This window comes from Mytilus trossulus, chromosome 7 (assembly GCF_036588685.1).
Source record: "Mytilus trossulus isolate FHL-02 chromosome 7, PNRI_Mtr1.1.1.hap1, whole genome shotgun sequence".
NCBI lineage: Eukaryota > Metazoa > Mollusca > Bivalvia > Mytilida > Mytilidae > Mytilus > Mytilus trossulus.
In genome coordinates this window covers 84,581,823-84,598,397 of record NC_086379.1, presented here as the reverse complement: position 1 = coordinate 84,598,397, position 16,575 = coordinate 84,581,823, and the positions used below count along the sequence as shown (strand labels likewise).

The window sequence follows — 16,575 nt, the reverse complement described above, 5'->3', positions numbered from 1 at the left end:
ATAACACCCAGTATTGTCTCTTCAACTATGATATGACCTTCGTCTTATGTAACAACAATGGACAAGGAAATGAGATATCCTGAACATTTATACTAGTACGTTTATTAATTGTAATCGGAAACAAATTAATATGATTATGCTTGAACAACAAACCCCTCCTCCCCCTTTTTGTTGTCAAGAGGCTGTAATAAATATTGTTAAATATCCTTTTATTCTGGTATGGCCAAAGTTAACTAAAGGTATAGAGTAAAACATACTCCTTAGATGTCACAACAAAGGGAGCTAATTTAGGTATAGAGTAAAACATACTCGTCAGATGTCACAACAAAGGGAGCTAATTAAGGTATAGAGTAAAACATACTCCTCAGATGTCACAACAAAGGGAGCTAATTTAGGTATAGAGTAAAACATACTCGTCAGATGTCACAACAAAGGGAGCTAATTTAGGTATAGAGTAAAACATACTCCTCAGATGTCACAACAAAGGGAGTTAATTTAGGTATAGAGTAAAACATACTCGTCAGATGTCACAACAAAGGGAGCTAATTTAGGTATAGAGTAAAACATACTCCTCAGATGTCACAACAAAGGGAGTTAATTTAGGTATAGAGTAAAACATACTCCTCAGATGTCACAACAAAGGGAGCTTAAGGTATAGAGTAAAACATACTCCTCAGATGTCACAACAAAGGGAGCTAATTTAGGTATAGAGTAAAACATACTCCTCAGATGTCACAACAAAGGGAGTTAATTTAGGTATAGAGTAAAACATACTCCTCAGATGTCACAACAAAGGGAGCTTAAGGTATAGAGTAAAACATACTCGTCAGATGTCACAACAAAGGGAGCTAATTTAGGTATAGAGTAAAACATACTCGTCAGATGTCACAACAAAGGGAGCTAATTTAGGTATAGAGTAAAACGTACTCCTCAGATGTCACAACAAAGGGAGTTAATTTAGGTATAGAGTAAAACATACTCCTCAGATGTCACAACAAAGGGAGCTTAAGGTATAGAGTAAAACATACTCCTCAGATGTCACAACAAAGGGAGCTTAAGGTATAGAGTAAAACATACTCCTCAGATGTCACAACAAAGGGAGCTAATTTAGGTATAGAGTAAAACATACTCGTCAGATGTCACAACAAAGGGAGTTAATTTAGGTATAGAGTAAAACATACTCCTCAGATGTCACAACAAAGGGAGCTTAAGGTATAGAGTAAAACATACTCCTCAGATGTCACAACAAAGGGAGCTAATTTAGGTATAGAGTAAAACATACTCGTCAGATGTCACAACAAAGGGAGCTAATTTAGGTATAGAGTAAAACATACTCCTCAGATGTCACAACAAAGGGAGCTAATTTAGGTATAGAGTAAAACATACTCCTCAGATGTCACAACAAAGGGAGCTAATTTAGGTATAGAGTAAAACATACTCGTCAGATGTCACAACAAAGGGAGCTAATTTAGGTATAGAGTAAAACATACTCCTCAGATGTCACAACAAAGGGAGCTAATTTAGGTATAGAGTAAAACATACTCCTCAGATGTCACAACAAAGGGAGCTAATTTAGGTATAGAGTAAAACATACTCGTCAGATGTCACAACAAAGAGAGCTAATTTAGGTATAGAGTAAAACATACTCCTCAGATGTCACAACAAAGGGAGCTTATTTAGGTATAGAGTAAAACATACTCGTCAGATGTCACAACAAAGGGAGCTTAAGGTATAGAGTAAAACATACTCGTCAGATGTCACAACAAAGGGAGCTAATTTAGGTATAGAGTAAAACATACTCCTCAGATGTCACAACAAAGGGAGCTTAAGGTATAGAGTAAAACATACTCGTCAGATGTCACAACAAAGGGAGCTAATTTAGGTATAGAGTAAAACATACTCCTCAGATGTCACAACAAAGGGAGCTAATTTAGGTATAGAGTAAAACATACTCGTCAGATGTCACAACAAAGGGAGCTAATTTAGGTATAGAGTAAAACATACTCCTCAGATGTCACAACAAAGGGAGCTAATTTAGGTATAGAGTAAAACATACTCCTCAGATGTCACAACAAAGGGAGCTAATTTAGGTATAGAGTAAAACATACTCGTCAGATGTCACAACAAAGAGAGCTAATTTAGGTATAGAGTAAAACATACTCGTCAGATGAGAGCTAATTTAGGTATAGAGTAAAACATACTCCTCAGATGTCACAACAAAGGGAGCTTATTTAGGTATAGAGTAAAACATACTCGTCAGATGTCACAACAAAGGGAGCTTAAGGTATAGAGTAAAACATACTCGTCAGATGTCACAACAAAGGGAGCTAATTTAGGTATAGAGTAAAACATACTCCTCAGATGTCACAACAAAGGGAGCTTAAGGTATAGAGTAAAACATACTCGTCAGATGTCACAACAAAGGGAGCTAATTTAGGTATAGAGTAAAACATACTCCTCAGATGTCACAACAAAGGGAGCTAATTTAGGTATAGAGTAAAACATACTCGTCAGATGTCACAACAAAGGGAGCTAATTTAGGTATAGAGTAAAACATACTCCTCAGATGTCACAACAAAGGGAGCTAATTTAGGTATAGAGTAAAACATACTCCTCAGATGTCACAACAAAGGGAGCTAATTTAGGTATAGAGTAAAACATACTCGTCAGATGTCACAACAAAGAGAGCTAATTTAGGTATAGAGTAAAACATACTCCTCAGATGTCACAACAAAGGGAGCTTATTTAGGTATAGAGTAAAACATACTCGTCAGATGTCACAACAAAGGGAGCTTAAGGTATAGAGTAAAACATACTCGTCAGATGTCACAACAAAGGGAGCTAATTTAGGTATAGAGTAAAACATACTCGTCAGATGTCACAACAAAGGGAGCTAATTTAGGTATAGAGTAAAACATACTCCTCAGATGTCACAACAAAGGGAGCTAATTTAGGTATAGAGTAAAACATACTCCTCAGATGTCACAACAAAGGGAGCTTAAGGTATAGAGTAAAACATACTCGTCAGATGTCACAACAAAGGGAGCTAATTTAGGTATAGAGTAAAACATACTCCTCAGATGTCACAACAAAGGGAGCTAATTTAGGTATAGAGTAAAACATACTCCTCAGATGTCACAACAAAGGGAGCTTAAGGTATAGAGTAAAACATACTCGTCAGATGTCACAACAAAGGGAGCTTATTTAGGTATAGAGTAAAACATACTCCTTAGATGTCACAACAAAGGGAGCTTAAGGTATAGAGTAAAACATACTCGTCAGATGTCACAACAAAGGGAGCTAATTTAGGTATAGAGTAAAACATACTCGTCAGATGTCACAACAAAGGGAGCTAATTTAGGTATAGAGTAAAACATACTCCTCAGATGTCACAACAAAGGAAGCTAATTAAGGTATAGAGTAAAACATACTCGTCAGATGTCACAACAAAGGGAGCTAATTTAGGTATAGAGTAAAACATACTCGTCAGATGTCACAACAAAGGGAGCTAATTTAGGTATAGAGTAAAACATACTCCTCAGATGTCACAACAAAGGAAGCTAATTTAGGTATAGAGTAAAACATACTCCTCAGATGTCACAACAAAGGGAGCTAATTTAGGTATAGAGTAAAACATACTTGTCAGATGTCACAACAAAGGAAGCTAATTTAGGTATAGAGTAAAACATACTCGTCAGATGTCACAACAAAGGGAGTTAATTTAGGTATAGAGTAAAACATACTCCTCAGATGTCACAACAAAGGGAGCTTAAGGTATAGAGTAAAACATACTCCTCAGATGTCACAACAAAGGGAGCTAATTTAGGTATAGAGTAAAACATACTCCTCAGATGTCACAACAAAGGGAGCTAATTAAGGTATAGAGTAAAACATACTCGTCAGATGTCACAACAAAGGGAGCTAATTAAGGTATAGAGTAAAACATACTCCTCAGATGTCACAACAAAGGGAGCTAATTTAGGTATAGAGTAAAACATACTCCTCAGATGTCACAACAAAGGGAGTTAATTTAGGTATAGAGTAAAACATACTCCTCAGATGTCACAACAAAGGAAGCTAATTTAGGTATAGAGTAAAACATACTCGTCAGATGTCACAACAAAGGGAGTTAATTTAGGTATAGAGTAAAACATACTCCTCAGATGTCACAACAAAGGAAGCTAATTTAGGTATAGAGTAAAACATACTCGTCAGATGTCACAACAAAGGGAGCTAATTAAGGTATAGAGTAAAACATACTCCTCAGATGTCACAACAAAGGGAGCTTAAGGTATAGAGTAAAACATACTCGTCAGATGTCACAACAAAGGGAGCTAATTAAGGTATAGAGTAAAACATACTCCTCAGATGTCACAACAAAGGGAGCTAATTAAGGTATAGAGTAAAACATACTCGTCAGATGTCACAACAAAGGGAGCTAATTTAGGTATAGAGTAAAACATACTCGTCAGATGTCACAACAAAGGAAGCTAATTTAGGTATAGAGTAAAACATACTCCTCAGATGTCACAACAAAGGGAGTTAATTTAGGTATAGAGTAAAACATACTCCTCAGATGTCACAACAAAGGGAGCTAATTTAGGTATAGAGTAAAACATACTCCTCAGATGTCACAACAAAGGGAGCTAATTTAGGTATAGAGTAAAACATACTCCTCAGATGTCACAACAAAGAGAGCTAATTTAGGTATAGAGTAAAACATACTCCTCAGATGTCACAACAAAGGGAGCTAATTTAGGTATAGAGTAAAACATACTCCTCAGATGTCACAACAAAGAGAGCTAATTTAGGTATAGAGTAAAACATACTCCTCAGATGTCACAACAAAGGGAGCTTATTTAGGTATAGAGTAAAACATACTCCTCAGATGTCACAACAAAGGGTGCTTATTAAACATACTCCTCAGATGTCACAACAAAGGGAGCTTATTAAACATACTCCTCAGATGTCACAACAAAGGGAGCTAATTCCAAGACTTTGTCATTGATGTTACATCATAATAAATTGAGCATTCGTAGAAAAATATACAGTTTCTTTTATCTTCTTTTACATTCCATAAAAATAGACAACGGTCAATGTTCTTAAAATAATAAATTATCCAAAAACTCCAATTTGGACAAATTTCAACTCCTTTCTGAACACATTTATATACACTCCTCAGATTAACTCATGCATGAATTAATGTGTAATCGGTCACTCATTGAATATTGTTCTAAATTTGAGAATTTTTGGATCAATTATTTTATAATTATAAGCTTGAATTCAATTAATAAAACATGTTTACCCTAACACAAACTATATAGTAATAGGAGATATTTCATAAAAGTTAAATGAAAGCATAGAGTTTCCCCGGACTAAAACAAGGACAAGTATGTAATTTTATCCTCCCATTTACCTATACACTGACATAAATTTCATCCTCCCAGTTACCCATACACTGAAAGATAACCAGACTATTCCTGATATTTAAAAAGCCTCATAAGATTTTAATGGGAGCCTCTAAATATATTTTATTGAATTGGAGTTTTTAATTTGACAACTAGCCTCCTTAAAGGGATACCACAATTTTTCCCTTGAGAAAATCTCCCAATTCTCCCCCTTTAACAAGTTTTCATTTCACATGTTAATATTAAGGAGTAATGTTGTCTTTATAAACTTGACAAACTATTTTTAAAACCTAACTAGTTTATACACTTAATGTATGATTGACCTCTGTAGTACACCTTGTGTGAACATTGTATATTATAACTTATACAGGGCGCCTAAGGTGATCTTCAATTATTTAACATGTAACTATTTGTAAAATAATCATGTAAACTTTTAACTGTACAATTAGTCAATAAATTATTTAACAGAAAAAAGTCAGATAAAATATATCATTTTAAGACAAGTTGACAAAAGATTAAAGGTAAATTTGCCTCATTAAGAATGTTCCCCAGATGGAGATCCACCCATTTTTGAACTTTTTTTTTTTTTGAAAAGATTTCAGAAGATAATTACAACTTTTAGAAAAATGATTATATTTTGATTCATCATAACATTTCAGTGGTGGATCCAGGGCGAGAGTTCTGGGGTTTAACCCCCCCCCCCCTTTTTTTTTGGGAAGGGGGGGGAGGGATCAATGCATTTGAATGAGGACATATGGTTAGAACACCCCCTTTTTCCTAGGTTTGGAACCCCCCTTTTGAAAATTGCTGGATCTGTTCTCTATTTCTTTATATCACTATCTAGGATATTTCCCAGATTATGGTAGAAACAGTAGATTAATCATTTGTATTTGACCTTCACATTTATGGGGGATTTCCCCAATGAGAGGAGTTGCCCTGAATTTTGAAATTCTTTATTAAAAAACTTACATTAGTAACTAAATCATCACACAGTATAAAAGTACCTCATCATGTACACATTATTCTGACCAGTATTAAATAGGAAACAAACATAGGAGTAGAATAACTCAATACACAGTTTTATAGTAACATTGAATGGGACAAAAAGACTTAATAACCAAGATAAATAATATCATACACAACTGCATATGAGTCATCAAAGGATATTTCAAATTATAAAGTTTTAGATCTATAGGAGTTCAAATGTCACGGAATAGAAGTTCCTTCATAATATAAGTTCCAAACGGAAACAATATTCTGGAATATTATTTCCACTGGAATAAATATTACAGTAAATGTTCTTACGGAATAAATGGTATAGAATATTTGTTCCAACAGGAACAGGTATTATGAGATTGTTTATAACAAAGTTTCCATTGGAACTTCTGTTAGGTGGAACAAATATACATTGACACATACACATCAGAAATTAGTGTACATCAACATAAATTATACCAATAAATTAAATTTTCAGTGCATGACATATTTTTCTTAATCTACCTGCATTTGCTGTTGCATAATTTTGAAATTCAGATAATATTCACATATTCATATCTTTTCAATATTACCACCGGTCCACAGGTAAATACTATTTACAATATGCACTGCACTGCATGCAGTACTTAAAACTATTGATTTTATATTAAGTGTATAGTTATAGTAAATACATTGATACTTTGTTTGAATAGGAAATAACTTTAAAACTATATTTTAACAAATGTAATGAAGGCTTACCGCCATAGCTGTTGATGTATCAATAAGACTAGTCACCTTGAACACAAATCACCAGTCTACAGATTACTGGTGTGTTATTTAAATTACATCTGTACTGGGAAATCTTAGGGCTATAAATAGTAACAGACCTGATAATAACCTCAATAGGTCAACAGGAATTCAGCTAACAGTTTTTATTTTTTTAAATATTCTTAAGGATGAACAAGGATTTGTATAGTTAGCTATACAAATCCTTGGGATGAATAAGTGAAGATAATTTTTTATTTTAATTTTAATTAAGCATGTGTTTTAATAGTTTGTCCTGAAAATACTTAAATTATAATAAATATTCACTTCTTTAGTATTCACTTTGACATATTCACCATTTCCTTTCTCAATTTTATTTTATAATGTTAAAATATAGTTGGCGTAGTTTAACATAGATTTTATCAAATATGCACACAAAGCAATTTCTGTAATGGTCTTAAGCTTTCCTATTTCCCATTATGTATACTTGCTGTTGTTTTTCTATGGTTGGGTTGTTGTCTCTTTGACACATTCCCCATTTCCATTCTCAATTTTATTAATTATACATGTAAATAGAAAATATTCAATATGGGTGTATAAAACTGTTAATTATTTAATATGACTAACCCAACAATAGCTTATGTCATTATGGCAAACAAACCCTAACCATGCTAACCTATTCCTAACTTTAATAAACAGCTGTGCCTTGAGGTCATGATACATCCATCATGTTTTCTAGGAATAAAGTTCAATCACTTCTCATTAATTATGTCATATCAGAAATTTGTAAAACACTAAAGGGGAGATAACTCTTATAGTATTTTTTTCTTTCTTTCTGGAATTAAAGTCAAATTTTCAAGTTTTACTTGAAGCAAGAAAACAAGTTTGGGACACCCTATTTTCTTTCTCTTCCTTAAAGCATATTTTCTTACATTTTATTTCTAAATTCTATTTCATAGATTTCTTTTTAATTCACAAAAAAAGTGTTTTTCATGAACAATCTATGCAAAATTGGGCAACTTGCAGGACTTGTAGTTTGAAAAATAGCACAGTACACATTTTATTATATTTTTGAAAAACCCATGGCTAAATATTCATTTTGACAAAGTATAAGAAAATTTTATCTGAGATAATATATATCAATGAACAACCTTAAAATGGGTAATACAAAGGGCCTGTATTGCAATATGGTAAATTAGTTTTGGGGTTAATTTTGTGTGTATTTCTCTATTTCTGAAATGTCATCACTATCATAATCCCCAGCAACAATAAATGAATATCAATCTAATGCCCACAGCAGATAACAGAGCAATCATCCACAGATACAGGTCCAATCAATAACATTCCTATTGTCATATCATATTACTTTCCTACTATACAGCAAAATCTATATTCACAGTCCAATAAGTTTATAGGCTGATTCAACAGTAAAACCTGTTTTCAGAGACCAACTAATTAATAGAAAAATCAAACCGTAAGCTATAAGCTACTCATAAAGTAGTTTGAAGGAAAACACAAAAGGTCTTAAACATAAATACAAATAAATGTTCCTAGTAACTTGAATTATTAGCCTACACATTTACCCCTTAATTGATCAAGAGAAGATAAATACAGACAAATAAAACTAAATTGGTTTCTTTTCATTAGACAGGATTCCCAGCTTCAGAAAACAAAAGGTTCATATGAGCATGCTTTCCTCACCAGTCAAAAGTATAGGGTCCAGTAACGACTAATTTACCTTTTAAAATAAATAATGTTAAGTAAAATAGTTTTATTGTTGTTTTGCTTAGTTTTCCAATTTTCAAGTAATATTCAGGGTAATTTATAAATAATATCTCAAAACTATTTTAAATCAAGTTGTTGTCAAGACAAGGTTGCAATAAATTTGATTTTAATATTATGATTGATAATGCATAATGGGTTCAATAAGTCAGCAAGGATTAAAGTCACTTATATCACAAAGTTAATATCAATTATTTCACAAGTATGTATCAAAACATCATCTTTTATCATATACAGCAAATTAATTGAGAATAGAAATGGAGAATGCGTAAAAAAAGACAACAACCCAACCAAACATGCCAAAGAGCAGAAAACAGCCCAATGTAGATTTTACTTGCTAAGATTTACTAGGAAATCAATAGTTTACAGGACAGTTAAAAATATCCCTCCCAATATGCAACAATTCGTATCAAAATTGTGGTAACAATAAGTACAAAACAAACAGTAAATATAGAATATTTGATTTTTGTTCCTCAATTGCTGATGTCTGAATGTTGGTTTTATTGTAATTTATATTGCATATTGTTAGAAGGGAATTAGTTGGTTTTTTTATGGGATTTAAAACTAAATAACAAATAAACCTTATACATTATTTTCTTACTTTTAGAATTATTTATCAATTGTTTTTTTGTTTTTAATTATCATTTTCTTAATACCTATTTTTATTAAAATATTGTCATAGTTTTCACTAGCGGCATCACCAGGTATAAGGCTCACTCGGATTATTATTGCTATATAAACATAAAACTTGTGAGTTGAACAGAAAATTTGTAACAGATGCTACAGACCTACTGTAAATTAAGCAATTATTGTAATTTTTTCATTTAAGACTAAAATTTAATTTTTGCGATATTGATAAATGAGAAACTGGAATGTCATGTAATAGTATTATAATTTATACTATTGATCTATGTTTTTGTTTTTCTTTCAATGCTACATGTTTGTAGTGTAACTGTTTATTGACTATCGTTTTGTAACTTTAATATGCCTGTTTGTTTGTTTTTTTGTTGTGTATTTTAGTAACAATCCTATTGTTTGGATTTCAAACTAATAAAATTCTTATTCTTATTCATTCTTATTCTGTAATGGAAAACATGACTATGATGCATATAATTCAACTAGGTCAATATAGCATGAAATATAAGTCACATTGGCTTCCTTAGTCGTGTTAATAGGTGACCCATTTATTACATCAAATGCATTCTGATAAAGTTTATGACTAAAAGTAACCTTTTATTTTCCAAATGAACTCCTGTTTTAAACTAAATGAAATTTATATGTTTACCTAAAACATTTACCAATGATACCTGCAATAATGGTTTAGGTGGTATATCTTTTGACTTTCTATATAAACAAAAAATACTCATTGTATAATCAGTGATTTTTGTATGATTTTTACTATTTTTAAAATAAATAAGGCGGTTCGGAAATGGTCTGTGTAGAAATACCACTACTAATCTGCAGCTTCTATAACAAATGTGTAATGAACATAAAACAAATAAACCAACAATTGTGTCACCTTCACCTTGACAGGAATAAGTTAGCTTGGATAATTGTTATTCTGAAATCTACTGTTGACCTTTGACAGGAATAAGTTAGCTTGGATAATTGTTATTCTGAAATCTACTGTTGACCTTTGACAGGAATAAGTTAGCTTGGATAATTGTTATTCTGAAATCTACTGTTGACCTTCGACAGGAATAAGTTAGCTTGGATAATTGTTATTCTGAAATCTACTGTTGACCTTCGACAGGAATAAGTTAGCTTGGATAATTGTTATTCTGAAATCTACTGTTGACCTTCGACAGGAATAAGTTAGCTTGGATAATTGTTATTCTGAAATCTACTGTTGACCTTTGACAGGAATAAGTTAGCTTGGATAATTGTTATTCTGAAATCTACTGTTGACCTTCGACAGGAATAAGTTAGCTTGGATAATTGTTATTCTGAAATCTACTGTTGACCTTTGACAGGAATAAGTTAGCTTGGATAATTGTTATTCTGAAATCTACTGTTGACCTTCGACAGGAATAAGTTAGCTTGGATAATTGTTATTCTGAAATCTACTGTTGACCTTTGACAGGAATAAGTTAGCTTGGATAATTGTTATTCTGAAATCTACTGTTGACCTTCGACAGGAATAAGTTAGCTTGGATAATTGTTATTCTGAAATCTACTGTTGACCTTTGACAGGAATAAGTTAGCTTGGATAATTGTTATTCTGAAATCTACTGTTGACCTTCGACAGGAATAAGTTAGCTTGGATAATTGTTATTCTGAAATCTACTGTTGACCTTTGACAGGAATAAGTTAGCTGGGATAATTGTTATTCTGAAATCTACTGTTGACCTTTGACAGGAATAAGTTAGCTTGGATAATTGTTATTCTGAAATCTACTGTTGACCTTCGACAGGAATAAGTTAGCTTGGATAATTGTTATTCTGAAATCTACTGTTGACCTTTGACAGGAATAAGTTAGCTGGGATAATTGTTATTCTGAAATCTACTGTTGACCTTTGACAGGAATAAGTTAGCTGGGATAATTGTTATTCTGAAATCTACGGGTAGAGAAGCAGATCAATATCTTATTGCTTTAAAATAGATTTGCTTAAGTCAAATCTGCTAAGCAGGTAGGAGAAACAGTTTTTTTGGATGTATTTCCATGCAGATTCAATATTAAGTCCTTTCAAAACTTAAATAAAACAGACATTTAGATCGTAAAAATAAACAGATAAATATATTTCTAAATTCTCATCTTCCCTTTACATTTGTCCAAGTTTATTCCCTCATAATCCCAGGAGCTTTGGTGGCCCAGTGGTCTATGTAGTGAATTGGGAAACAAGTTTTGCAACTAATATTAATCCCTTTTCACTTGACGGGTGCGAGTGCTGCCTAGTAGCTGCATTAGCCCCTTCTTTTTCGAAATCTACAAGGGTGTCTTTAAAGTGCAAGATATTTGGCTCTATCTTAACTCAGGTCAGCCATTTATCATCCCCTTCTGACGGACTGTCGTTGTTTCCTCAAGACCATTATAGACCATATACTCAGAAGATAATACACAAGTGATTGATATAAACCCCTATTTGAGGAGAGCCAACCAACCCATTTTCTGGGAGAAGTTTAATGAGAACCTAGAAATATTTTAGTTAGAATTTTAATGCTATGAAAAATTTCACAAATAATTAATTCCAGGACTGCATGGTTTTCCTATTGATTTTGTTTTTAATATTGTTATGATGGTAACAAGTTTACAATTAGATAGATCTGCATAGTCTACCAGTATAATCATACAGAACATTATACTTACAATCTTTTTACGAGGAGGCAGAGGAGGTGGGGGTGTTTCTCCATTAACTTTAGAACTAGGATCAGTTTTACTTGTTTGTTTGGGAGCAACACCATTAGATAATTGCTTTGGAACGCCATTTGATATTTGCTTTGGAACACCATTAGATACTTGCCTGGGAACAGGCTTTGGCTAAAAAGTATTAGGTAGAGTTTCATTTCTACTTTTTCATCTGTAATTTTTAGTTTACAGTGATAAGTACAGCAAATATTAAAGGAGAGTCTAGAGTAATCCTTCTTTTAAGAGGGGGTCAATCATGATGTGAAAGAAAATAAATTGTTTTGCCAAGTGCAACAGGATAAGACCGCAGAATTCCAACCTTGAACAGTTTGGGCAAGTTAGGACACAATATTCAAGCTTAATTCTATCTGAATTTGGATTGGGATTAAATTTTTGACATAATATAGAGTTTATATAGAGATTTCTGACACAAAATAAATGTAAATTAATATCTTAAAATATATTACGTGGTATTGTGCAATTGAAAATTTCTTCTTGAAACTTTTCAAAATATTTTAGGAGAAAAATATGAATCCCCCACCAAACTAATAGAAAAAAATCTCCCCCAATCTTTTTGAAACTCCCCCCTTAAAGCAATTACCAGAAAACTAAATCCCAGCATTCTCTTTGTGGTATGGAACCTTGTAGTTTAATTTTAGAAAGATTTATACACCTAAACACAAGTTATTCTGTGAAAACTAGAAAAATGTTTGTTTTTTGTCCCTTTTTTGCACCTAATCTCTGCATGTTTGGAGCAATTACCACCATACTCAATCCTAGAATTCTTTTGTGGAAGCCTTTGTGATATGGAACCCTGTGGAACAATTTCAGAGAGATCCATTAACTTACCCATAGGTTATTGTCTGAAAATGACAGAAATGCTTATTTTTTACCCTTTTTGGCCCCTTATTCCTCCTAAACTGTTGGTACCAAAACCCCCCAATCAATCAAAAATCTTTCTTTTGTGGTATAGAACCTTCTTGTAAATTTTCAGAGAGATCTATACACTCTAACTAAAGTAATTGTCCAGAAACCAAATATGTCTTTGGTTGATGACACTAAGACAACAACATCATGACAATATACAAACCCTAAAAAATTGTGGTCATATAAATAGAAGGTGGACTTTATTTTGCTGTTAAAATTTTGCAAAACATATCTGAATAAATACAATAGACCCTCCTTTTTATCATATCATTTGGTACTATCACAAATCTATTTTCTTGGACCATTACATACAATAATTTAAAATCTCCATTGGTACATAGTTATTGGAAATTTTCAGAAATAATATATATTTGTTAGAGACATAATGACTAGGTATCACTACAGAATATGGGATTGGATTACTCAGGTTGGAATTGAGTTACTTCCCTTGAATCATGAATAAATTTACATGCTGAGATAAGGATTGTCTCCCTTACCTTCTGAACAAATGCATTTGCTGCTCCAGCTGGCTGTGAGGGTCTAGGTGGCTGCTGGGAACCATACTGTTGTGAGGGGGGCTGCTGTTGTTGTCCATAACTCTGTTGCTGACCAGCTGGTTGACCGTAACTTTGTTGCTGACCATAGCCCCCTGGTTGTGATGTTGGCTGACCATAGCTACCAGGTTGTGATGATGGTGCACCGTAACCTCCCTGCTGCTGTTGAGGTGGGGCACCATATGATCCTCCAGCAGGGGGTGGGGCTGAGGCTCCATAGGATTGTCCTGACTGTGGATAACCTTGGTTATAACCAGGTGTTGGTTGCTGTGGAGGTGGATTAAATCCTCCTTGTGGCTGTGGGGGACCATATCCACCCTGAGGGGGAGGGTTGTACCCAGGAGCAGATCCATAGGCAGGTGTAGAACTCTGAAAATAAACCATCACATAATTAAACATATTCAAGAAAATGCTGAACCCCTTCTTTCCAATTATTTTTATAAGTTATTGTCTTGAAACTAAATGCATCTTTGGATGATGACAACGCAGACATGATAGCAGTATTATGAGTATATGACGCAAAAATTTGTTTTGCAGTCATATAAAAATGAAAAGATGTCAGACCTGTGTAAGAAAAGTTTGGATACAAAGATTAAAAACTTAAGGTACTGATTTATATTATAATTTATATTATAATGGATGATTGATTGGTAATAATTGAGCAGAAAATAGAATGAAGACTTGGCAGATTTATAGTTTAACTAATTGACGTTAGGTTTACCTGGTACTGAGGTTGTGGAGGACCATAACTTGAAGGCATGGCTGGTTGAGGGGGTTGAGGTGCTCCATATGAGCCAACAGGAGGAGGTCCATAACCAGCTGCTTGTGGAGGTCCACCAACCTGAAAATATTTTAAAGACTCTTTTTTTCAAATACATGCAATACACAATTTTACACACATTTTGTTCAAAACATCCATCAACATGTTGCCCCTCAAGTTTATAAATATTTTTTTATTCTTTGTTGATGGTAAAAATTGACTTGATTATAACTCTACAAGGGAACCAAATGTTTTCTTACTCGATCAAAAGAAATGTACAAATGATTTTAAAAGAAAATTGAAAACTTTAGGATAAAATTCACTATAAAAGTTTTTATACTGGAAGCCAATTTTCTTCCATAAAGAAAGTGCCTAATTTACATATACTCAAGAAATCCCTGACAAAAATTAAGTATTTTTGGGAAAATTTCTACTAAAAATTATAGCAGTTAATTTGGTTGTAAAACTTTATAATCTTCAACGGTAAAGTTACAAATCACAAAACAAAACTTGGATAAATTGTATTAAAATATTTCAAAAACTTTGGTCAAGTAGTATGTACACAAATTTAAATGTTACGGCAAATAAGGTCATAACTGTTGACAAACACGTCTATTTTGTTTCTTGAATGTCCTGGTATGCAAATTATAGACACATTATTTTAAATACAAATGAATGAATGTAGATTAATGTTATTTGAAAAGTAGAGATATGTTAAAGTAAAAAAAATATAATTATAATCTAGAAAAAAAATGTAAGGTAACCAACCAAGGGCATTGGTACTGAACTGCAAAAGTCAAAACCATCAAAATCAAACATGAGCTGAATTATTTTAAGATTGTGTTTCAATTTCATTTTTTTTTTATGAAGCTGTATTATTATTTCCATTAAAAAACAGAAGAAAACAAATTTAAAGAAGTAAGAGAGATAAATCATGAGACAGTAACTGTCATAACAATCAAAACAAAATTCAGATGTATTTGATCATGATGGTAAATGAAATTGTGCTAAAATTTTAGTAGATTTGGTCATGAGGTTCTTTAATTATCATTTGGCAACTTATCATCTGATAGCCAGAAAATTGGATGAAGAAATGCCAGTCTGAATATCATATCAATGTTTTATAATGTTTGTCATCTTGGATTTTGGTCTGGACCTTGAGGTATTTGCTGAAATGAAGGCATACAAGGAAAATATTTAAAACTAGATGTGTAAAAGCGACACGAATAGCCCTGTCTCAAAAAGTTGACAAAACTGCAATTTCAATAACACATGTGCACACAAAACATGATGGTAGTCTCACATATCAAAAATCAGCTCAAAATGTGGAGGGGTATAGAAGAAACGTCTGTTAATCTGTAACTCATCATATGCATGAGTAACTCACACACAAAAAATCAACCTAAATCTCAAAGACTTTAGAAAAATCGTCTGTATAACTGTGATTTTCAACAATTTATCAAAGTCATAAGCCTGTAATTTCTGCAAAAATTAGCAGAGCAGAATGAAACTTAAACTTGGTCTGTAACGCGTCATGGTTAACTCACATACCAAAAATCAGCCCAATATCTGAAGGCGTTTGTATAATGGTTTGTTGCGGAATGACGGAATGAGAGAATGACAGAATTTCGGAATTACTGAATTTCAGAATTTCAAACTAGGGTAACTTGTGGCAGGCCATAAAAAAAGATTAATTGTCTTATTTATTGAATACATAATCTAAATGTTTCTTCTGCTTATCTTATTCAACATGGAAATCTTACACCATAGATAAAGAATATAATAATATTTGGTCTCAAGAAGCTCTGTAACGCATGTAATGCAAAAATAAATTATTCATTTCAGTTTGGTCTATTTTAAGTAACAAATTCAGCCAGCTAGGCAGAGGTACTTACATCAAAACCAATTTGACCTGGTTGACCTGGCTGACCTGGGTAACCTCCAGAGGATGTACCATATGCTGCTGCAGACGCACTCTCTACTGTTGGCATGGAAACCTAAAAAACAAACAGACAAACATTTTATTTTTGCATCAGGCTTTGTTTTTGGTTTTTATCT

General features: G+C 32.9%; 1 protein-coding gene across 3 annotated transcripts in view; it reads right to left on the bottom strand.

Moving 5' to 3' along the window:
* LOC134726040 (annexin A4-like) overlaps positions 1-16,575 on the bottom strand; it is a 46,005-nt gene that overhangs the window by 18,900 nt on the left and 10,530 nt on the right. For 2 of the 3 annotated variants that reach the window (XM_063590414.1, XM_063590415.1), the window contains exons 3-6: positions 16,413-16,514; positions 14,479-14,598; positions 13,701-14,126; positions 12,238-12,408 (exon numbers count right to left, since the gene is read on the bottom strand). In XM_063590414.1, coding sequence (XP_063446484.1) covers positions 12,238-12,408; positions 13,701-14,126; positions 14,479-14,598; positions 16,413-16,514 — 819 coding nt within the window. The remainder of the gene's footprint in view (positions 1-12,237; positions 12,409-13,700; positions 14,127-14,478; positions 14,599-16,412; positions 16,515-16,575) is intronic. The other variant, XM_063590416.1, reaches the window with a different exon arrangement.